Source organism: Battus philenor, unplaced genomic scaffold (assembly GCF_028537555.1).
Source record: "Battus philenor isolate CCGP_79_NKW_IND1 unplaced genomic scaffold, ilBatPhil1.0.hap1 SCAF_30, whole genome shotgun sequence".
Classification (NCBI taxonomy): Eukaryota; Metazoa; Arthropoda; class Insecta; order Lepidoptera; family Papilionidae; genus Battus; species Battus philenor.
The window spans coordinates 3,905,036-3,929,838 of NW_027181694.1; the positions used below are offsets into that span (position 1 = coordinate 3,905,036).

General features: G+C 34.9%; 1 protein-coding gene across 1 annotated transcript in view; it reads right to left on the reverse strand.

The window, feature by feature from the left end:
* LOC137927355 (solute carrier family 2, facilitated glucose transporter member 1-like) overlaps nt 1-24,435 on the reverse strand; it is a 36,224-nt gene extending 11,789 nt beyond the window's left edge. Inside the window, exon 1 of the mRNA XM_068771149.1 lies at nt 24,244-24,435. Coding sequence (XP_068627250.1) covers nt 24,244-24,249 — 6 coding nt within the window. The 5' untranslated portion in view covers nt 24,250-24,435. The remainder of the gene's footprint in view (nt 1-24,243) is intronic.
* Nucleotides 24,436-24,803: the final 368 nt, after the last annotated feature.

Here is a 24,803-nt window from a genome sequence, read left to right on the forward strand (position 1 = left end):
AAAAGTATAAATAAATTTTATTATTACTAGCATGCATGTGGTCCAAAATGCGTCACCAAAAAATAAAGGAACTATGTGTCCTAAAATGGTAGTATAAACGTAACACTATTTCATCTATACCACAGTTGCCATTCGTATCGAACAAAATCCCTGACATAAAAATTATAGAATTAATTACAGTATAAGAATTGCATTGCGCTTATAATACGTTGCATTTTAAATGAGATGACGCGGTGTTGATTGCGTGTCTTAATGCACTTATTTACGTTCTAGAGAGAGCTGAAGAAATCACACACAACAACATAGTATCAAACAATAAATGTACATTTTTTATTATATAGCATCAAGATGTAGATGATTCAAGGTAAGCTATTTTTAAATCACTATTGATACCTCCATTTGGAGATATTACGGCATTCGGTATTTGATTTGGCACATCGGGTAGAGCAAAACAAAGTATAGATTGACCGCATGCGATTTATATAGCGTTGTCTATCGCTCAGTACTCCGACGGTATGTATATAGGAGTACATTAAACGTTTTGTGTTCAAAAGAGATTATTATTAAGAGGTTCTTCTTATTTTCAGCCCACAGACGCGCAATAGGATATGACTTTCCCAAAGATCGCGACGACTGGTATTATGCTGTCCGCATCCGAGGTCCACTTAGAGACTTTCCCACGCCGCGACTGCCGGGTAGTAGTCACTATATATATAATTGATGTGTCGCGGTTATAAAAGATCCGTAACAAAAATCATCAGCAAATGATATATATTAAATCAATAGGTTATGTGATCAGAGAGACGTTATTCTTTTTTTTTTTATTTAAATACAAGAAGACAATAAATCAACAGCGCGAACTCTGTAAGAGTATTTATATATGTATGAGTGCATATAATAGACCGTGTTGTTCACAACCGAAACCCAAACGGACAGAACCGCGTGCGATGCTAGTCACGTACGCAAACATTCTCATACGACATTCATCATAAGGGTGCATTTACACTTCACTTTTTTCTACGTCATAGCATTTTACATTAGAAAATTTCTCATCGCCATCATTTTAGCAGCAGAATGTCTACTTAGGGCTTAGATTAACTATAAGAACACATGGCAGTGTTTTTTTTTAATAGTTTTTCCCACATCTTAGTTTCGGGACAGGAATATACATCCTCTTACTTTCACTTTTACTCTCTTTATATTTTCTATCGTTTAGCATACATTCAACATACAGCTTTCACCCACATTACATTTACGCATTACCTCCCATCCCTCGCCACGCTTCCTGTTCCACGATTTTGAAGTGTCTAACTGCGTCACCCACCACCTTGCAACAAAACCGCAAAAAAGTGTGGCGGCTTTGAAAGGTTGGCAGTGGTTTGCATTCAGCGTTTTCCAAGGACTATATAAAGATCGTCCCATCTCTCCTTGTGTATGTCAGTGTTACACCACGCTTGCCGGTTTTTGTCTCCGCTCCAGAATCTCAAGGTTCCAGCAGCCGTATGTTCTGCACGCTATATGGCCAGCGCATTGCTACTTCAACTTGCCAAACTAGACAGTTATTTTTGCTTGACAATGGAGGCGTTGATTGCACAACAAGCTGAGATCCTGCGGGGGGTTAAGACGATACATGCCAACTTTGGCAAGGACGGCAGCAGTAGAAAGGCCGTACCGGGGTTGCTTTTTTCTTCTTTTTCCAAACGGTCTATGTCGGCTTTCGTTCTTCTACGGATCTCCTAATTCCTAATTCGAAATGATTGAGAATTCTCGAACATTCCCCGTTCATAAGACTATTGTAAGTTTCCCCAAAGAATATTATAAAAAAGTAATGTGATGGTCATACCGTGATCATGGGGATTGATGTTATGACATTCAACATAAATCGAATTCTTTTACCTTCTCCAAGTGCCATCGTTGTAGTTTTCCGGGTTCAGGATTTTCAGAGTATGGTACCTGATTTTTCATTGTTACTTTTTTCATATCCATAAGAGTAGTCTGACTTATACGGATATTACTTTTCTATTGAAATATTTTTTTATTTATGATTATACATATTTAATAAATTAAGTAGATAAAAATATATATATGAATAACATAGGCGTATATTTTAAAATGCTCGATATGACCGCGCCCTTACCTCAGCGGCGGGAAACGACCGCAGTGTCGGGTCTGTTTTGCCGGAAAATAATCACATGCGGCCGATCACGTTGGTATTTCTTATTACAAAGGGTTCCTTTAGACTAAACCGAACGCGCGAACGTTTGTTCGCGAACACCATATTTTTATTACCTTTTACTTTAGAATATTCTATCATATGTTTCTAAATACGAAGTTCTTTGACCAGTGTATTCCGGTGATGACATATAGATCTAAAACATGGTCCTGACGTGGTCATCACCGGTAATATTTTCTCACATAGGCTTAAACGCCTTTTTTGTTTAATATGAAACATTTCAATTAAAATTAGATTTAAAAATATAACACTCAGTCATTAAGTTTATTTTTTATTTTCAGTTTACAATGCGATGATATTGAATTGAACTTTGGTTTTAAAACAATAATAGTTCAGGAGGCAATGCCTATCGTAAGATAGCTTGGTCTGTCTGGTGGCAAGTATACTTAATATGATGATGTTCTTAACAAACATCGGTTTACTATAGATGTTACAGAGTGCTCTGTGCATGCGTGGAAGAGGGAATCTGCAACTCACATACTACTCCTGTATACAGGAGTAGCATTCTACAGCGCCGTCTGCCTCGGTTGGTGGGGTACCTTCCTGAGATGGCCGACGAATTCAAGTGTCTGAGATTTCTCGAGGAGTTGGCTTGGCTAGACCAAAGCCAACCCCGACAAAATGAATATAATATCATTGGTTGCGAAAACAAGACGGTTGATACAAGACAATGTTTTTTTTCCATACATTTATTAAATCTATATTTAAAAAGAGCAGCTATATTTTCTGACCGGCTCTTCTCAGCAGATATGCATTCCGAGCCGATGGTAACTTTTAATGTACAAATAATCGACGATTCAAAATTGCGTTTAAATGGCTATTGGAATAAAAATATTTTGATTTTGAATTTGAATTCATTAGCCAACTATTAAAAAATAAATGAAATCGGTAAAGTCGTTTTCAAATTATGGCGTGACCAAAGGATAAGTATTTATTTTTATATATATACATGTTTTGTGTTAGACTGTAATAGGTCAATAACTTTTGACGATGTTGTCAGTAAGTAATTATCAAAGTACAAAACACTGTACGCAAAAGGTTTGAGAATCAATGACATCGAATTAATATTTTTTGTTAGGCATACACCGTGCGAACATACTCAACTATTTATTAGCACAGCTGCGGTGACGAGAAAACATAAAATACAAAAAAGCAACGAACGTGACTTGCAGAACTCACTTGCCCAGTGATGGTTTTAATCAACTATTTTATTTTTAATAAAAGAGACGAATTATTCTATCATCGTTCTGGTTCGTCATTTCAGGTCATAGATACCCTCCAAAAATATTTATGGGGAACGTACCATAATCACCACGCTTGGCAAGTGGGTTACCGATTTCTGTAATGCACAAAATGTGAATTATATATAACTAGGATGGCCAAGCTCTTTGATAGTGCGAGCTATTTTTCGAAATATAATTTTTTTTGGGAGCCGCAATTGAATACGTATTTAAAACTTGCGAAAGAATGATTTTTTTTAGAAAAATCATATTCGTTTAAAATAATTTAAACAAAAGTACAAAATATGTGTATTGAAGTTAGATGTAATAGCACACATATATGACAGCACTCCTAATAATACGTAAGATGCCGGTATATTAATTATGATATGTATTTGCATTACGCTAATTTTATGGTGGAATAATAATTATTATTATTCATACCAGTAATTTGTTTCGGTTTCCGGGGAGCTGACATAGGTAATATATTTTTAAATATTGAAATAATTCGACAACCAGTCGGAGTCAAAAATAATCGTTCAAAGAGCAGACTGTAGCTAGCGGGCCTCAATTTGACCTGATATATAGGACTGTGAAGGAAATCGAACCCGAGTCTTCAGATCACAAATCACAAAAAAGTCTTCAGATCACAAAAAAGTAGCTCAGTGGTAAAGCACTACCTGAGCTACCATTGTTCCTACCATTCAGTAATTAAATGTGAAACAAGTAAATTAATTTTACAATCGATGACCGATGCTACATTAAATGAAAACATATATTTGCAGCGGCCGAAATGTCAAACACGATACCTGATATTTTTCAAGTTTATGAATATTGTTTTATATATTTCTTCTTATATAAAAGTCAAGTCAATCTCAAGTTATTGCATGACCAAGGGTAAGGTAATCGTTTTTATATTTATAGATTTAGAAGCGCCGAACATGTATCCATATTAAAGATAAATACTATGAAATATTCAATTGCATTGCAATCTTTAATATAGAACTAGTGACGGAATATACATTTTGTGAAAAATATTAATAAAAATTTTGACTAGAGCAATTCTTTCTAACTTTTTGACCTCGCATCATATATACATGGAAGCCATCTGTCAACGAACACACCTACAACTTCTGGCATTACAAATTCTGTATGGACACTTAGTAAACAATAATTAATTTTAATATGGAGTAATGCGAATTTTTGAAACGCCTTTTCTTACTGTATTATCATCTCCTTATTTATCACTTTCGAAACCACAGATTATTAGTTTTTTTATGGCCTGACCTTTGGGAAGGACAGGAACGTTTATTTTCTTTATTGAATTTTCACGCTCTTTTTTATTATCTTTCTCTTATTTAATTTATCTCATAATCTATGTTTCTACTTCTTTCATTTCACAATTTTCTCACGTCTTTCTCTTCCGTTCTATTCGCCATACATCTATCCAATCCAATTTTCTTTAAATCTCAGTTTTATGCAGCTTTACATTGTATTATTTATATATGTTTATCACAGTTTTTTATCTTTTATTCTACATTCTGCAATATTTTTATTTACGATTTAATTTGATTTCTTTCTTCACTTTAGTGCTTACTTACTATTTAATTTCCTATCTGACAATATTTGAGCCCATCATTAAGTTTTATTTCTGTTTATTGCTGTTTTGGCTACCTTCTTGCAGTAGTTGAGGAAGGATTTTCTTTCCTCTTCCTCTAACATGATGGGGCGATAGTCGCCTCCTCAATCTTCTTGCCTAACCGGCATTGGGAGTCGACTCGGAGTCCTCCGAATGCAAGACAGTGGCCTATTTGATTGTTGATCTGTACCATTCATTGACAACAAATGAACTATACATTCACCCAATCAAACCTTTTACACCTATAATCAAATACACTGTATAATTGGACTAAAAGTATCAGTCTGTTTTTTCAAATGAAAAACTTATTATTTGTAAGAAAATAAAAAAAATTACGTAAGTTACAGACTAAGGTCATCGACTTCCTTTCACGGGCACGAGTTACATCGCTCCATATTAAGTCATCTGTGAGTTTTGTATATTACGTCATCGCATCTAAAAATAATGTTTATGACATTACTTATTTTTTCTTTAACTTGCGAACTTAGATTTGGCTAACTTTGAAATGGAAATTATATTCATATGAAATCTATGGACGATAATGTGATAATAACTAATCTGTTAAAAAATATCAATACCCAACCAATGCCTCTCCTTTAAAGTAATAAAACCCAAAGTCCATTGCTATTACATTAACACGTAATAGATCGAACAATACTTAATGCTGCCTCATATCACAATACAATATGAATTACCGTGTATCAATTACTGGGAAGCAAGTACCAAGAATGTAACATTAGCTTGAAATAACATTCACAGGAAACCTTTTGATTGAGTAGCAAAAAGTATGTTATCTGTTTTTTTTTTTTTAAGAACCTTAATTTTCCAATAAATCACTGATATCAGCTTCTGATTTGTTAGATTATCTCTAAAACATAGTCCTGACAGACTTATAATATTATTATGAGTATATTGTTAACAATGTATTTTTTTATTTTACGCAAGTAGTTGAAAGAGTAGTTGCCGCTGTTTACCACGGAGCCTTCTTCTTTCAGCTACATATAACTTAACAGCCTTTTATTGTATACAATTTTCTTTATAGGTTACAATGAATACAGTTAAAATGTATATAATATTATATATAAAAATAATTCTATACAATGTTTCTGATATTGTATTAAAAGTCATTACCCAGAGCTGTAGAATTTTAAATGCTTCAAGGTTTGAAATAATATCAGGCCAGATCATCAGAAGAATCTGCAGTAGATTCCTTCGTAAAGAGATCCGAGAACTTCTCTATACTTCTCTATGAAGAAGATAAGTCATTCTTATGGATTCAGGCGTTACTTTGCGGAAGTACATCTTAAGTAAGAAAAGTACTAATTTATAGCTACTTCCGCTATGTAGCAGTAGTCGTGTAATAAAGTGCACCGCCCGCCAGCCCACTGATAAATGCGCATTCTTTTGAATTGAGAGTGATTGTAATCGGTGTCACAATACTCCGAAGGATGCCCCGTGGAAGGGTGAAACACGCGTTGAGTGATTACAACAGTGGTAGTAGTGTTATTCGCATTGTTTGCCGCATGCGAATTTATCAGCGGGCTGGCGGGTGGTGCACTTTGTTGCACGACTACGTCTGCATGTGCGGGAGTGGCTAAATATTGGTCTTTTTTTAACTTAGGATGGACTTCCGCAAAATAACGCCTGATTCCATTTAATACAAAAACGCAGTTTCCTGTCCAGGTCGTGTTGGTCAGTGATGGTTGATATAAAGAGTTTCAGTTCAATCCGCGTCAGACAGTGATGACTGCATTTTACGACGATTTTTGTTCCGTTCAGACGGCGTGGCAGTGATGTAAAATTGATATTAATTGGCCCGCTTGGCCCTCTAGCTTTTCCATATCAAGTTGGTCTTCGAAAAATTTAAGAACTTAGGAAGAATTACAACAATAACCATGCAAAGAAATTTATTGAAAAAACCATCCATCATTAATCGCATAAAATTGACTTTTGTTATAAACAAGTAACATTTGAGTCAAAGGATATAAATAAAAAAAACAATTTTGTAAAGAGAAGAGCGTATTAAATGTGTAATTAATAGGTGTGAAATCCTAAACATGTTTGCTGATAAAGAAGCTATACATTGATTCCTTTAAAGCGTTTATATTTATAAACAACCATCCTGTATAACCATTATAATGTCTATAACATATAGTTTAAAATTAACTTATGACTAATACCGTAGCAAAGGACTGAACGAGGCATTGATAATATTGCATTACATTCGTTTTTATACGGTCCGATTGAGCGGCTGCTGTACGCAAAGATAAAATGATAAAATTATAACAATTTTTTTAAACGTTCATATTCCTGCGGTAATTCTTACCGTGGGTAAAGAAACTATACACATATATAGATCATAAATCTTTACAGGCGATACTATTTATATTTAAAAATTATTGACAATACCTCTGTGTGTGTGTGTGTGTCTGTGTCATGTGTGCGTGTGCGTGTGTGTGTGAGTGGGTGGGAATGGGGCTCAATTTGAGGCACAACACAACCTTTAACAACCGAAATGTTTTATTTCCTTCTTACAAATAACATGACATCTGCCCTTCATTACATCGCGCATACACCTGTCCTGGCATACATCTCAATCACAATCGTATGGATACCACTCATAAAAATAAATCTAACCAATCATATATATATATATATATATATATACACACATACATATATATATATATATACATACATATATATGTATATATATATCTTAACACATGCACAGTGTTAAGCAATCCCGAGGCAAGGGGATTGTGATGATGTTGATTGCTTCGATAAATCCATTGGTGCCTTAACCGAACTAGCTCAAAGAATTGCAAGTGAAGTGATTGTGGGCGGGGCACATCACTGGTTTAACCGAAGTGTGTTCCCGATGATGACATGTGGATCTGATACGTAATCGTTTACGATAGACTTTATAAGAAGGCTCAAGATCACCCAACGAGAACGAAACAGAAATTTAAAGAAAACCGTGACCTTTACTGAAAATCACTATTTTATTGTTTCTGATGATTTTTACGCATTTAGCCCGGAGGCTTTTACAGCTGAGTTCACAGAACAAAAGGGTCCGTGAATTAAAAAAAAATACTTGGACAGACGCATTCCAGGTGCACTATGTCGTTCGCACAAAGGCATTAACACGTGTATGTATATAGTGTTATGTGATTAAAGATGTGGCGACTTTCTTGTATGTTTGTGAGGCAATCCAAGGTAAGATCCGTATCCTTGCCAAAATAAAATTAGCGCTGCAAGACATACGTGATAAGCTGTACTGCAGTACGTTGCTGAGAAAGGGTCCTCATTCTTGATAATTTTACTTTCTTATAATATCTTTTTTACTATAATTTACTCGCAATAATTGTAGGCTAAAAATAAACCTTTCTTTAAGATCAGGAGATGCGCTGAAGAGCAAAAGTATCCGACATTGCTCGAAGAATTGCTCATTTGAATTGGAAGGGGCATATGGCTCGTGCTATCAATGTCTGTTGGGGCTCAAAGGTTCTGAATTGGCGACCAAGTTCCGATAGACAAGGCATGAGATAGCCTTCCACTAGATCAGTGATTCCCAAAGTGGTCTACGTCAGCGAAAAAAAATTTGGGGGTCCATGAAATGAAAATGGGAGTCCACGATAGTGGATCTCGACACATACACTGATAGTACCTATTTATTTACATCATACTATCTTATAATATCAAAACATTTACATTATTTATAAAAGTACTTATGAAGTAAAAAAATTATTATTTATGTTTATAAAATTGTGTAAGTTGTAGGATGTTGATATTCGCTTTGTGGTCGCAATACATTTTTAACTTGTAAAAACCTGAGAGTCGCAGTCCCGTGTTTATTTTATGTTACGTATATTTTACATAACAGATACAGAATTTTATTTTGAGTAGTTTTAATTTAAATTCAATTAATAAATGTATAAATTAACATGTGTTTTTACTTTGTTTTTAGCACTAAACTTCACTACAGTTAGATATTTACAGGAAATCAATATCAGGTAAGTAGGGGGTCTACCCAACACGGAAAAACATGGCAAGGGGTCTACGACACAAAGTTTGGGAAACTCTGCACTAGATGACTGACGAAATATTCAAGATTGCGGGATAACGCTGGATGGACCTTCGAGGGAGCCCTATGCATGGCATTGGGTGTCGATCGGCTAACATCACAATGACCAGATAAAGAAGTCGCCTACATAACCTTCTTAGCTAAAGTAATTCAATATTCTTCCATCATATCTTCAATATTCATCCGTTGTAATAACACTCAAATAGCGTGATTGTGACGTTATAAAAGCTATTTTATCTTTCACTATACTCATTGCGTGCGGTGTAAAATTTGACAGTGTTTGTTTTGGAATAAAAATGTTTGTTCTAATTATAAATAGATCAAAAGTGACACATTGAGGTTATGAGCGATCTAGAGAGTTATCTTTGATAAACACTACGGCAATTTACGTTTTAAAACACAACTATTTTTTTGTTCCGAAAGATTCTTTGCCTACCACTTTTAATTTTCGCAGATGTGTGATGCCAGGGCTACTAGATTCTCGCGATAGCCTCGCCTCTTTTATTAACTTACAAAATTATTATACAAATTAAATTTTTACTTCTATTATTTATAAACTGTCAAATGATGTTGATGCAACTTTTGTGCTAAAAAAACAGAGCAGTTCGTGTGGCTTATAATATGTAATCTAAAGACTTATGGAAAAGTTTAGTGGAGAAAATATTATGACGGTAGTCGTTTTTTATATATATGACAATATGGTCTATGTATATATGAATGTAGTAGCCCTCCGATAGAGCACATCTGACCAGTGATGGCTCAGTGAAAGAGGACTGAGACTTGCGATCATGGGTCGCGGGTTTTATTTATATTTATGGCCCCGGCTATTGGAGGCCTCACGTACCCCTAATTAGTTGGGATCAGGGTCTTTGTTTACAAATAAGTTTTTCAGATTTTTCATCTTTATTCTTCACTGTCATACTTCTCAATTTCTTTTATTCTTACCTTATTTCCATCACAATGTCTTTCATTTTGTTCTTTCATTCCTTCTTGCTTTCATCGCCTTCCTTCCATCATCTTATCACTCTTAGGTGGTTAGGTACATTTTTTTATTCTTTATTTTATTATTTACATATCCTATTTTTTTTGGGTTGTGCTTTCTTAATACATTACTACACTTTTCTTATTCTATTTTTCCTATTATTAATTTACTAGTCATTTAAATAGTGTTTAAATTTGTCATTTAAATAGTGTTTAAGTTTTTAAATTTAAAAAGTGTTACAGTGATCGGATTTAGTTCAAATATGCGCTGTTTTGTTCGATAATCTATTTCCATCTAGACGGCAACTTCATAATACCTCCCTCGTAGAAGCCCCCCTCCTTATTTGCGAAGAATACATACACACAATACAGAATACAGCCACTTTTCACAAACCTCTTTTGAGTTCAACTTTACACCACCAAGGGCGTTCGCCATGGACAGGAACAGGTGGTAATCACTTGGCGCTATGTCCGGGCTATATGGTGGATGTGATAAAACCTCCCATCCGAGCTCCCGTAGCTTCTTACGAGTCATCAACGAAGTGTGTGGTCTGGCGTTGTCCTGGTGGAACACTACACCCTTCCTGTTGGCCAATTCTGGACGCTTCTGGTCGATCGCCTGCTTTAAGCGGTCCAGTTGTTCGCAGTAGATGGTAGAATTAAGCGTCTGGCCATATGGGAGCAGCTCATAGTGGATGATTCCCTTCCAATCCCACCAAACACACAGCAAAACCTTCCTGGCCGTCAATCCCGGCTTGGCCACTGTTTAGGACGATTCACCGGCCTTCGACCACGACCGTTTTCGCTTGATATTGTCGTATGTGATCCATTTTTCGTCGCCAGTCACCATCCGCTTCAACAATGGGTCGAGTTTGTTCCGTTTCAGCAGCATATCGCAGGCGTTGATTCGGTCCAGAAGGTTTTTTTGCGTCAAATCATGCGGCACCCAAACATCAACCTTTTTTTGTATCCAGCCTTCAGCAGATGGTTTAAAATGGTTTGGTGACTAACTCCCATCTCCTGGGCGATGTCACGAGATGCCACATGCCGGTCTAACTCGATGTAGTCCATGATTTTATCGGTATTTGTCGTCACAGGTCTTCCGCCGGCTGGCTTATCCGTGGTGTCGTTTTCGCCGGCTCTGAATCGTCGAAACCATTCCTCCGCGGTTCGAAGTGATAGAGTACCATCCCCCAAAACACCATTAATCTCACGGAACGTTTCTCTAGCGGATTTGCCTTTAACGAAGGAAAACTTCAAAATAGCGCGAATTTCGGCGTTAGTGAACTCCATGTTTACACGTCTATAACTGTTGAACGCAATATCCAAACTTATCATGCATAGCGTCGTTTTGTAGGTTATGTCAAGACCTTTCAAATTATGTATAGTATTGCCAGATACGAGCTCTGTAGCGTTTTGTACATAGCCGCGAAATTCAAAAGACAAAAAGGCGGAAGGGAGATATTTGACAACCTATTATAATTCACACTATGTGCATTAATTATTTAGGATTGTCATAAACAGGTTTCCAGGGGATGGGCAGTATCATCATTAGCGTACCATAACACCATACTGGAATCGCTAACCTACTTACCAAGTGTGGCAATTATGGCATATCCCTCCATAAATTTCTTCACTTCGCTGTATATATATCTGTTTATTGTAGAATCTTTAAAGTCATACGTTGACATTATTATGCGTAATTAAAAAAAAAGATTCGAAATGAAAAATTACCTCCTATGGCGAAGGCTACATTTAGTGTCTTCTAAAAATCTAGTTGAGAAGTATTTATACATGGATAATTTTAAAAGAAATTTGACTCTACTAAACGCGTGTAGAAAAATCTATCCATCCTGTCGTTGTACTATTAGTGAATAAAAATAGGAAACATTATGTTATATTATAAATTTTTTACGGAAATCGGGTAAACAAAAAAAGCTTTCTTTTTTGCCACGAAAAAAAATCTACCCCACGCACTATTAACTATGGTACTGCAAGCTGTATCAACACCCACCAGTGGGTCATTGACCCATTTATCGTTATCAAAACGGCAAACATAATTGAAATTTCCTTTTGTAATGATATACTATTTAAACCGGACATACTACATTAATATACAACACTACACTACATTAATATAACAACTGACGAACTGTGAACCCGTGTATAATAAATAATCACATTGATTCAAAATGAGTTGTACTCTGAAACTTTATGACGTCATTTTGGACAATGTAATTTTGGCATGTACCATTAGTCTTTCATTAATTCGATCATACAGATAAAAGGACTATATTACACCCGAAAGCGCTGTACCGCGCCTTAGGTATGCGCGCGGCGAGACGGGGGAGAATACCAGCTACTCCGCTCGTTCAGTACGCCCTCAATGCTCGTGGTAGAGACGCTCATGCTCTTTTTACTCAGCTCCCCACCTCGCTACGCTTTCCTAAGACGCGGTACAAAAGTTTCGGTAGCACTATAATCTATTATTTTTCTGTCTGAATTTAAGACAGAACTTAATTTTTTTTCTTTTACCTTCGAATTGCTACACGGATCTCACGAGTAAGTCGGAGGTCCTGTCTCCCATTTCGAGACCATTTGCGTCTTGTCATTTCATGAAGAATCTGATCAAGCAATCTATAATCTGTATAATACGATACGATAAAAATGTCTAAGCAGATAATTCTTCAGCGTTAAGATACCACACATATCTATAAAGCGGCCAATTACAACAAACATATAGGATTTAAAATTGACAAAACAATAAAGACTGGTTCACATATTTAGGTATACCATAGGCACACATAAATTAAAAAATACAGCACATATTATCTTATAGCCCGTCTGAGTTCCGTGGGCTCTCATTAGATCAGGGTGCGTTTGGAACCCTTGTAGCGCAAGGCGAAGAAAATAAATAAGGCCAATATAGGAGTTTAAAATATAGAAATCTAGTTTCTTTAAAATTCGGCCCTTTTGGCTTTCAATCTCAATACGTGTCACTATAAATGAATAAATAAATACGAAAATACGATAGATATATAATAATAGTGTAATTAATCTAGGAGCCAATTGCAAGTGTTATTTTTAACAAGCGGTTCTGGTACAATAAAATTTGCTATATACGATATAAAATAACATCAAATTCGTAGAGACAAATTATTACAAGTAAGAAGAAATATCCTACTTTCTAGCTACGCTAGATCTCCTAATATAAAAATGTTTCCTTCGGCGGACTTGAAGTTGAGTCTTCTTCTTCTTCCTCTTCCTTCCCTTTTTCCTTTATTTGGGGTCGGGTCTCCTTATCAATTTGCGCCAGGCCACTCTATCCTGGGTTGTCCCTGCATCAAGTTGAAGGGCTTCCAGTTCCTTTCTGATATTAGACCACCACGTAGCTTTTGGCAGTCATTCAGTGAATTTTTTACAGGCACGGCATTGTAATTAGCACCTAATTACATTAAGGATATATCCTGACACATGTCATAGTTACTATCTAATTGGATACGTATTAGGCGCACACGACTTGTGTGTTCATCGAAAATAGAAAGTGACGCGGATCGATGCAAATGTACATTATGCAGTTATGTTTTCTAGTTGAAAAGATAAATCTGGTATTACAAATACAGCGATAGTAATAACAATTCTAGGAACCCATAAGAAGCATGTTTACTTAGTAAAAAACGTTGTCGTGTGAGGTTCTCTATCCTAATTAAAATTAAAAATTGTTATTTGAAGTACGCCGTATGGACATATATATATATATATATATATATATATATGTATAAAATGAGCTAAATTGATTTTAAACAAGTTAGCATAAATACCACGTCTAAACCACAAGCGATATCCGAACAGGAAGACTGCGTCATTTGAGTAACGAAAAAAAAGGTGATCTGTATTTACGCATACATAAATAACGAAACAAATGTTAGACCTTCTCTTTTTTAAATGTAAAATCGAGAGTACTTTATGAAATAAATCTTAATATAACATTGGGTTTTTAGATGATCGAAATATATCTAGAACTTTGTTTGTCGACTCACTTATATGGTTGATATTATAATATCTAGTAGATTCAGGCGTTACCTTGCGGAAGTCCATCCTAAGAAAAGGACTAATATATAGCTACTTCTGCTATGCAGCAGTAGTCGTGTTTGACACTAATCGGTGTAACATTACTCCTGAGGATGCCCCGTGGAGGGGTGAAACACGTGTTGAGTGAATTAACGGTGGCAGTTGTGTAATTCGCACTAGACGACATTCGACGTAGCTATATATTAGTCCTTTTCTTACTGTATTGTTAAAGTTACATATTAATAAGGCCGCGGGAATAATAATTAGGTTCTCGCGCTCCACATGAGCTATGGTAGTGGCTAAACCCTTTTTTTAATGACCACCGGTTTTGGGGGAACCTCGTTCATTTATCTCTTGTACTATGTCAGGGACTTGTATTTCTGAATACGTTTTTTAGTTTTTTGATTTATTTTTCATTCTCCTTCTCTTTTCCATCTCAATTTGTTCCGCTCTCTCTTCTTGCATCCTCCATAATTTTTTCCATTCCCCCCATCCTTCGCCACATTTCTCGCTATTTTACATTTAAAAATTTTTTGTTTATTTTATTTATTTTTTTACATTTTTATTACTTTACATTTAACAAATTTATTTCTACCAATATATCACAATTTAACTACGGATTTAATACAATTAAAATCAGGACTCTTGTTTTATATCACGTCATATTATTCTCACGCTGCATAGATTTTATTTTGTTTTATTACTTCTCCTATTCATTGTTTACAGAATTGTAGATATACGGCGTCTTTCTTTGTCTTCGATCAGGGAAGCAATGTTGTCACTGATTTTTTTTCCCAATTCTGTTTCACACTCGACTCTTCTGCTTCCGTATAAAGGACAGCAGGCAATTACGTTCATCACGGTCTGTTCCTTCGCTTGTCATAGGCACGGGATCTGAAACTTTCACTTCAGCTGTTACTCCAAGTAAACAGACTACACTGCACACAAACAAGATGATTACTCTTTCTTTGCTAAGTATAACGTCGATCAGGACTCATGGGTTTCGGTGGACTTAATGAAGGTATGTTCTATCATATACCCAAAACTAGACAAAAATTTCCTACTGAATAGAAAATATGAAAGTTTTTGTAAAAGCCGCCTAATCACTTAAAATATTACACGCCTACATTGATAGCTGTAGTGAAGCCTTCATACGTAAATGTTTATTAGTTGTGAACTTCCATTTGTTATTTCCAACGTAGACTCACCTTCAAGTCCCCCATGGACCAATAAGAATCTATATCAACTTCGATAACTAAATATCTAGAATGAAGACAATTAATCGTTATTTTATTACAAAAACGTGCAATATAAACAATATTTATAGCTATTTTTATGAACGCACTTATCGTAATATGCGAATGTTGCTAGGGTATCTGTTAGAGTTCTGCACTTTCTAACTTAAGTTATACGATTTTAAACAATTTATTGACATAAAACTTACACTAATTGAAATGAGACAAACTATATTAAAATGAATTAAATGCAAGAGGATGGATACTTTATAGATAAACTAAAGCATCATCGTCCTTCTCTTTATCCCGCGGTATGTAATAAGTCACCCTTAAAGATATCTGTGTAATAGTGTATAATATAGTATGCGAAGTGAAGTAGTGTTATAATATAGTATGCGAAGTGAAGTAGTGTAATATTATAGTATGCGAAGTGAAGTAGTGTAATAATATAGTATGCGAAGTGAAGTAGTGTAATAATGTAGCATGGGAAATGAAGTAGTGTAATAATATAGTATGCGAAGGGAAGTAGTGTAATAATATAGTATGCAAAGTGAAGTAGTGTAATAATATAGTATGCGAAGTGAAGTAGTGTAATAATATAGTATGCGAAGTGAAGTAGTGTAATAATATAGTATGCGAAGTGAAGTTGTGTAATAATATAGTATGCGAAGTGAAGTAGTGTAATAATATAGTATGCGAAGTGAAGTAGTGTAATAATATAGTATGCGAAGGGAAGTAGTGTAATAATATAGTATGCAAAGTGAAGTAGTGTAATAATATAGTATGCGAAGTGAAGTAGTGTAATAATATAGTATGCGAAGTGAAGTAGTGTAATAATATAGTATGCGAAGTGAAGTAGTGTAATAATATAGTATGCGAAGTGAAGTAGTGTAATAATATAGTATGCGAAGTGAAGTAGTGTAATAATATAGTATGCGTAGTGAAGTAGTGTAATAATATAGTATGCGAAGTGAAGTAGTGTAATAATATAGTATGCGAAGTGAAGTTGTGTAATAATATAGTATGCGAAGTGAAGTAGTGTAATAATATAGTATGCGAAGTGAAGTAGTGTAATAATGTAGCATGGGAAATGAAGTAGTGTAATAATATAGTATGCGAAGTGAAGTAGTGTAATAATATAGTATGCGAAGTGAAGTAGTGTAATAATATAGTATGCGAAGTGAAGTAGTGTAATAATAAAGTATGCGAAGTAAAGTAGTGTAATAATATAGTATGCGAAGTGAAGTAGTGTAATAATATAGTATGCGAAGTGAAGTAGTGTAATAATATAGTATGCGAAGTGAAGTAGTGTAATAATATAGTATACGAAGTGAATTAGTGTAATAATATAGTATACGAAGTTAAGTTGTGTAATAATATAGTAAGCGAAGGACGATGCTGCTCATCTTATTGAACCTTGTTTGTAAGAAGTGACAATTCTATATATTCGAACCCGCGACCTACCATCACAAGTGTGTCTTCTACCGCTGGGCAACCACTGTTCTAACTAAAGCATGCAAACATGTTTTCTTTTAAGTTTGTTTTCAAATATTATTATAAGAACTATTGACTAGATCTATGATTATCTGTGTTAATTTATGTCTTTTTCTTCTTCTGTTTCTTTCTGAGGCAAGTGCGATCGAAATCAGATATTTTTATTATTGTATTATATCTATTATACCTTATTTATTATAAATATATATGTTACATACATATGTATGTATATGTTCGTTTGTTTGTAAATATGTATATTTTACACACGTAAACTACCCATTATTAGTACTTCTACCTTTTCCATACGATGGTTGTCTATAAGCCTTGTGTGATAAGACCGCCCTTTGTACTTTTTTGTATATTATTGTGAAACTTATTAAATGTATCCTAACGTGTACAATAAAGAATATTAAATAAAATATTTTTTTTTTGTATTTGTTCAAATCATTGGGTATACCGTTTACTCTGGCAATTTCGTTGTATTTGTATCCGTTTCATAAATTTGAATGCTGTGTTATTGTAAAATTTATATTAAAATAGATTAAGGTATGACCTCTTATAAATATTTTTAAAGAGGTCAGAGTCTTGCAGAGGGCGTGTATAACCTGAAACATCGAAAAGAAAAAAAAAAAGTATTGAAAAATTGTCTTAACATTTTATAATTATTTGAAGCCATTCACAAAATTTTCAATTTAGAAATATAATAATAATATAGTCCAATTCCACAATTACGTAATGGTTTTTTTAGCGCCTTAATGGAAAAGTATGTGATATTTTTAATTTTGTTAAATTTATCATATAAGTATGAATATATGTAGAATTTGGGGTGTCGACAGATAATAAAGTGTCCTATAGTCAGATATAATAATTAGCAGTCACATTTCGCTTTGATCCGTAACCCACATGCGCTCTTGGCGGGGGTACAAATAAATAATAGCTCGCCGTTATTTAGCATAACTAAAGCTATATCGCGCGACGTAAATAGCAGTCAATACTTAGCATTTACGAATGAATATGGAAATTATGTACACGGTTCAACCGCTGTTTTCATTATTCTCATATTTAGGTTAGGGACACCGAGGTCAATTCAAAAATTTATTTGTCTGTTTGAAATTTATTTGAGAGAGTCCCATAATGCAACTTGGTACCAAATTAAAGTGATAGAGCATGTCGTTTCATCAAAAATAATTACGAGGGATTAAACCATATTCGCCTCGCTTTGCAGAATATATATATATATATATATATATATATATATATATATATATATATAAATATTCCTTATATCTACTTATACACACACACACCTATATATATATATACCATACATGCAATTGCCATGAATTTGATGAATTATTGGGTGCTTCCTAAGTAAGGTTTTTTTAACCACTTTCTTTGTTCATCAAATCTGATTATTAAAATTTTTAATTACTTATACATAATTATATAACGCGTCGACGACTATAGCTATCATAAAAAAATTCATATTGATACATTATTTTTATATTGATTATTATATATGTAGCGTAAGCAATTTATGAATTAAAAAACACAAAAAATGCTAAACGAAGCGTTGATAGCATTCAATCTATTATTAAATTACGTAAAAAACGTTGTTTCGAAAATTAAATAAATGAAAACCATAAAATTTATATATATAACAAATTTTCAACACGTCACATTTATTTCCGATTCGGATCCTTAAACAATATGGCGGCCCGTGGCTCGCTGTGCTGTGACACATGCGAGCCGAGACGGGCTACGAGCCAAATTTCAAACCGCACTAAAGCGCGACGATTTTAAAGCACACGTACTTTATCTCCGAGTTTATCAGCCCTGTTATGAATACTCAAGCCCGACCTTGACACGATTATCGAACACCCGCTAAATTTAACCTTCAACTTGTTTCGGCATTACTATATTATATTTCCTTGTATACTTAAGATAACGTACTCTGTATTTTTAATAAAATGGTTCATTACAGTTAATTTATATTTTTGGGAGCTCTTTTGCAATAAAACGTAACTACTTCCATTTCCACAAAGAGGTTCCACGCTCTGCCATTGAAATCCCAGTGAGGCTTCAATGTCAGAACGCTTATAAACTTAAACTTACTTAAAAATATATAAGTTACTTACTGATATTTAATCGTAATTACATATTTAAAATACATATTAAATTATACGGTTATGGCCTTGCAATTGGATTCAGTATCCAGGGAAACATGGATTAGGTTCATGTGAAAGAATAAAATGAAAAGTCGTTTAAAAAAATATAAATAAAAATCCGTTATAAAGAACCCTAATAAAATGTCGGACCGGCGTCACTTCCGAGCGTCGGTTGCGTTGCTGACTTCCGGAAATGCGTGTGTAACCGCTAAACAATGATACGTGTGTGCGTACGCGCATGTGTTGAATTTGTAAGTGCGTTTCGTGCTTCGTGCTCGCAAGCACGTGCTTGTGCATTAGTAACTTAAAAGGCAAAGTATATTTTTAAACGGTTTTATTTAGTTCGACCAGTACAGAATTTATTTGTTTGGGTCAAAATTAGAAATTGAAATTTAAGCACCTTCCCGTTGTCAGATTGATCTGAAATTTGGTACACACATTTAATTTAGATGACAATACAATATAATAAAATCTATAACATTATAAATCTAAGATGGCCGCCGCTACTAAATGGCGGATTACATATTTTTCCTTAACCCCCTCAATATGGGTATCAAATGTAAGGGCTACACTAGTAAAACACGATGATTATGTCAAAATTTAAAATTCAAGATGGACGCCGTTCCAATATGGCGGACTAGGTACATATTTTTCCACAACCACCACAATATGGTTATCAAAAAACCGTTTAAATTTTTTAAATGTATTTATTAATACTGACGTTGACTGTTCAATAAAGGATTTAAGTTCACGGATCCATCCGCTCCGTGAATTTAGCTCAGGTGAAGCTGTAAAAGCCTTCGAGATAACAGCGACAACATCAACAGAGAATAATTAATAAGGAACACAACCTGTACCTTATGACATTTTGCCCAGATTATTATAACATTGTGCAGCGCATCTTCTGTCGTGACTTGAAGAAATTTTCGTCCGAGGTGGCAGTGGGCGTGGTATATCGCCGATACAATTCGGCCGTTTGAGCCAACAGATTCTCGCCATCGGTCTCGATGCACATGTCATGCACTACACACCTACGCATGACACGGCGGCCGCGTCCGCCTAACGCCTAACCCGCTCCACAGTACAGACTTTTGATCACTTACTCAGACACTGCTCCCGATTCGCATCCAAAAGACATAACCACGTGACCTTATGTGAAAACCGTTCAACTTACCGGACCTTCTCAAGAAAAAATCTACAGCAGAATCTTTTGATGAGTTGGCCCGGCACATTGTCCTAAATCTCAAGGCATTTAACGGTCTGTAGCGCTTGGGCAGCGACTTAAATAAAATAATGTAGCAACTAATATATAATTGTGTATTCCAAATTGTATTGTTAATATGTATAAATTTTAGCTGTATTTACCCGTAAGTGAAAATTGTGTAAAAAAAATAATTGTAAAAAAAAAATAATAATAACATAAAACGCTGTCGTGCCCCGCAGCTAAGAGAAGAAAGATCCGTATCAAATAGCGGCAACCCTCTCCCAACTGTCTGCGTTTAGTTAAAGCGAAAGGTAAATACTGTAAAAAAAAAAACCACCAGCGATACAAATTAGAATTAATAAAAAAAAAAACCCGCGTTCAAGCGAGTGCGGTCCGGAGAGACCCGTGTCTCTCCCGACCGCCGTGTAGTCCTCGCTTCGTGCTACATACTCAACTCCCCACTCATTACACTATACACCCATACGGTTTTTTTTTATGACCCCCGCTATTGGGGGCCTCTCGTACCCCTATTTATGGTGGGATAGGGACTTTATTAGCATTTAATTTATTCACTTAATTATTTTATTTTCATTCTCTTCTCTTTCATTCTTCACATAATCTTTCATTCTGTTCTTTTATACCACAATTCTGCTTTCTTTCCCTTTTGCTCTGTTTTACCATTTATTCATCCTCTTTTCATTTTACTTTTATTTTTTTCTATTGCATATTGTATAATTCTTTTGCAATAACTGAGGAATTTTTTCATGGTTTTTTTTTCTGCCTATCAGGGAGGGTATTGTCTCCTCCCTAATTTCAACGCCAGACCGGCACTCGAAGCCGTGCCGGAGTCCCCCGAATGCGGGTCACTGGTCCACGCCCGGTTCACAGAAGCACGAGGGGTCCTCCTTGAGCTTGAACCTGTGGAGGTACTCAGAGAACCTCCCGTGCCCCGTGAAGAGCTGGGCCGAGACCGCGTCCACCTCGATACTGCGGAGCACGCGGTAGGCTGAAATGGCGTCCGGGAAAAATGTCCCCGACGTACGGCTTACCCATACGGTAAATTTTTAGTCCGTGGACCTCTGTTTCCACTGGCTCAATTTCGATGAAGCTGTACAAAGCCTGGATCGGCTAGCAACACAACATCAATTACAACAAATAGACAAATAGAACAGATACTCGAGGGGCGAATTAGAGCCGATAGAGGCAGCATGTGACAATAAGTCACTGAATGCTGGCAGCACAAAACCGGTGATCGCGAAGATCTTTCAGGAAATCCCATGCTTGCGACTAACATGGTGATGGTAATGAATGAATAAATGAAAGAAAGGTTTGCATCCTAATGGAATTGTCGGATCAATATAACATACGATCATTTATGACAAATACCCAAACAGTAGAGTAAAAGAACACGGAAACTAAAAATTATTATTCTCGATTTCTGGTTTTATCGATTACATAACGAAACATATTAATTTAACAGAAACACGATATAATAATCGATAGCGTGCAATATTAGAAAACTACCTATACATGTAAGTTTTATTGTCACGTTTTTTTTTAATAGCACAATTAAAATATTATTAGATTTACACAACTTAGATTGATATATTTATACGATAAACGAAAGTAATACACATAGTTCAGCGGATTGGCTAGTTGAAATAGCAATAGGTAGACCACATGCGCAGAAAATAGATGCCAGGAGTCTTGGTGGCAATGCGACAGACAATTAACCACAAATTATCTGGTTAGAGTCGTCAGAAAATGCTAGATCTAGGTCACCAATAGCTTGTCTTGTTAGAAATCTATCATGGAGGCATATATCTGGCAGTGAACATCTTTCAACTGAAACGATGACGATGATAGGAATGTATAGTAAAAAAAAAAAAAAGTTAGTTACGTGCTTATTCATTTACACTTTTGCAAACGATATGGACCAGAGTTCCCCAAACTTTTTTGTGTCGTAGACCCCTTGCTATGTTTTTCCGTATTGGGTAGACCCCCTACTTACCCGATATTGATTTCCTGTAAATTTCTAACTGTAGTGAAGTTTAGTATTAAAAACTTAAAGTAAAAACACATGTTAATTTATACATTAATTAATTGAATTTAAATTATAACTACTCAAAATAAAATTTTGTATCTGTTATGTTAAATATACATAACATTAAATAAACATAAAATTTCATTTCATGGACCGCCAAATTTTTTTTCTCTAACGCAGACCCCTTGCAGGTTGTCATAGACTCCTAGGGGTCGATATAGACCACTTTGGGAATCGCTGATATGGACGAATGATTATAATGGGCGTCAACAATTGTAATGAAATTGTAAAATGCGTTTACATGGATTCTTTTTTTAAAGCATGACATTTTTCAAACAAGATTATTTGTATATTTATATATATAGATATATATATATATATATATATATATATAACATATATACTATGTGTTTATGTTGCGATCCATGTCTTGGATGAAGTCCTGCACGTCACGTGGCGAGGTTCGCTGATAGCAGGTGGACACAAAGGGTTATAAAATGGACGAGACCATGAGGTACCAGAGCCAGAGGCAGACCTAATGCCTGGTGGCCTGAAAAGATCGTAGCTAAGACAGGTCAGGAGTAGTTCCTAGTTGCCAGAGATTGAGAAAAATGCTTTGGAGGTGGCTTTTATCCTGAGGGGGTCCAAAAAAATTATTAAAACTATTATATATAATTTAAAATGATTGATTTTAAGTCATTTATATTGAATTAATTACAGCTTTATTATAATTATTGTTATTATGAGTATATAATATTAATAAATATAAGAAAAATAGCGATGTGTCTAAGATTGACACAAGGCATACAAATAATTAAGATTTGTCTTGGTTTTTTCAGTTTCATCGGAACTTACTGAAACTGGCCTGATTTCGCTCAAGTCGAACGAAATGTTCGCAAGAAAAAATAGTAAATATTGTCGGCAAATGTGTACCGGCTTCCACAATACAATCCCAGGCAATGTTCCTGAATAATCGTGAAATAAATTAAATATGTTCATGCAACAAGAACTTGAATAAAATCCTGATAAAATGCTAGGACTTTTAGCGCTATTAAAGCTTGAGAATGGATTGCTCTACCACTGTAAAGATATTGTGTAAGTAATTACAAAAAAACTCGTCAACATTTTTAGTAGACTCTTCGCGGATCTCATGGCATTTGTAGCTCCGGCAACTTTGAGTTAGGGGCTGCTATTTTGCTCTTCCGGGATCCTATGTCGATAATAATATGAATAAAGAAGAATTAACAAATTTTTACACTGTGGTTCTCTGTTCCATGGTTCTTATTTTTAGTAATACGACTTGCAGATGTTTCAATATCGATTTAAATCAGATTAATGAACATAGGAGTAAAGAGGGCGTCAGTACCTCGCAAAAGACAGATGTAAAGAGACATTTCATTGTGTAAAAACACTCTTACCTAATAATTACTAATTAAATATATAAGTTATAATTTTTTTTACATGAACTTTGACAGAGAAATACAATAAAGTGAATGTATATATTATTTAATAATAGCAAAGTTGTCGAAAAATTTGAATTGTTTGCATTACAAAACCAGATGACCTCGATTTGACCAACTGGTCCCGTCTCCATCCATAAACTGTTAAACAGGATGCGGACCGTTAAAAACTATTGAATGTTACGCATTATTATTATAATGTTACACTTGCTTTATATAAATTATTAAAACACGCATGGATGCATGTATGACAAAGAATAAATGCAGAAATTTTGGCGGGAAAGTTCTCGACACGCGCTGTTTTTAAAACTGGCAAAAAATCGCATGTTTTTTAACAGAATATGATTCATAAATTAATAAATTATTTAAATCAAATATCGTATAAAGGTAACAATGAATTGACTTACCGCCATCCTTTTTAACCGAATTTAAACAAACGATCTCACAATTTTCAATTCACTTTATTATCAAAAGTTTTAACCAATTACACTTTATTATTAACTATTTAAAATATTTTACAATAAAATATTTTCACTTCGCATCATCGATATTTAGTTAAAAAAAAATCGTCGTGTATATGTGGGCTCGGCACATGCGTCGAACTGTGGTATTCGAAATTCAATGAAGTGACGCGCCTCTGTCTATGTGACTGCCACATAACATAACATATCTCCCCATTTAATTATAAATAATACTGTTCGTTTTGGTGAGTTATATGATAATACGAAAACTTAGAATATAATTTATTTGGTGATGCATTTTAGTGATTGGTGACTTTCATCATTATGTTAGCCGATAGATGCCCACTGCAAGGCCAAGGCTTTGCCTAAAGATCGCGACGATGACCGGTCTTCTGTTTCCCATCAAGAAATTTTCAACATTGGCATTCTTCGATTTATTCTTTCGAGCTTTAATGACCTAGACAATTTTGTCATATAATCGAAATTCTCCTATTTAGGCATCAGAT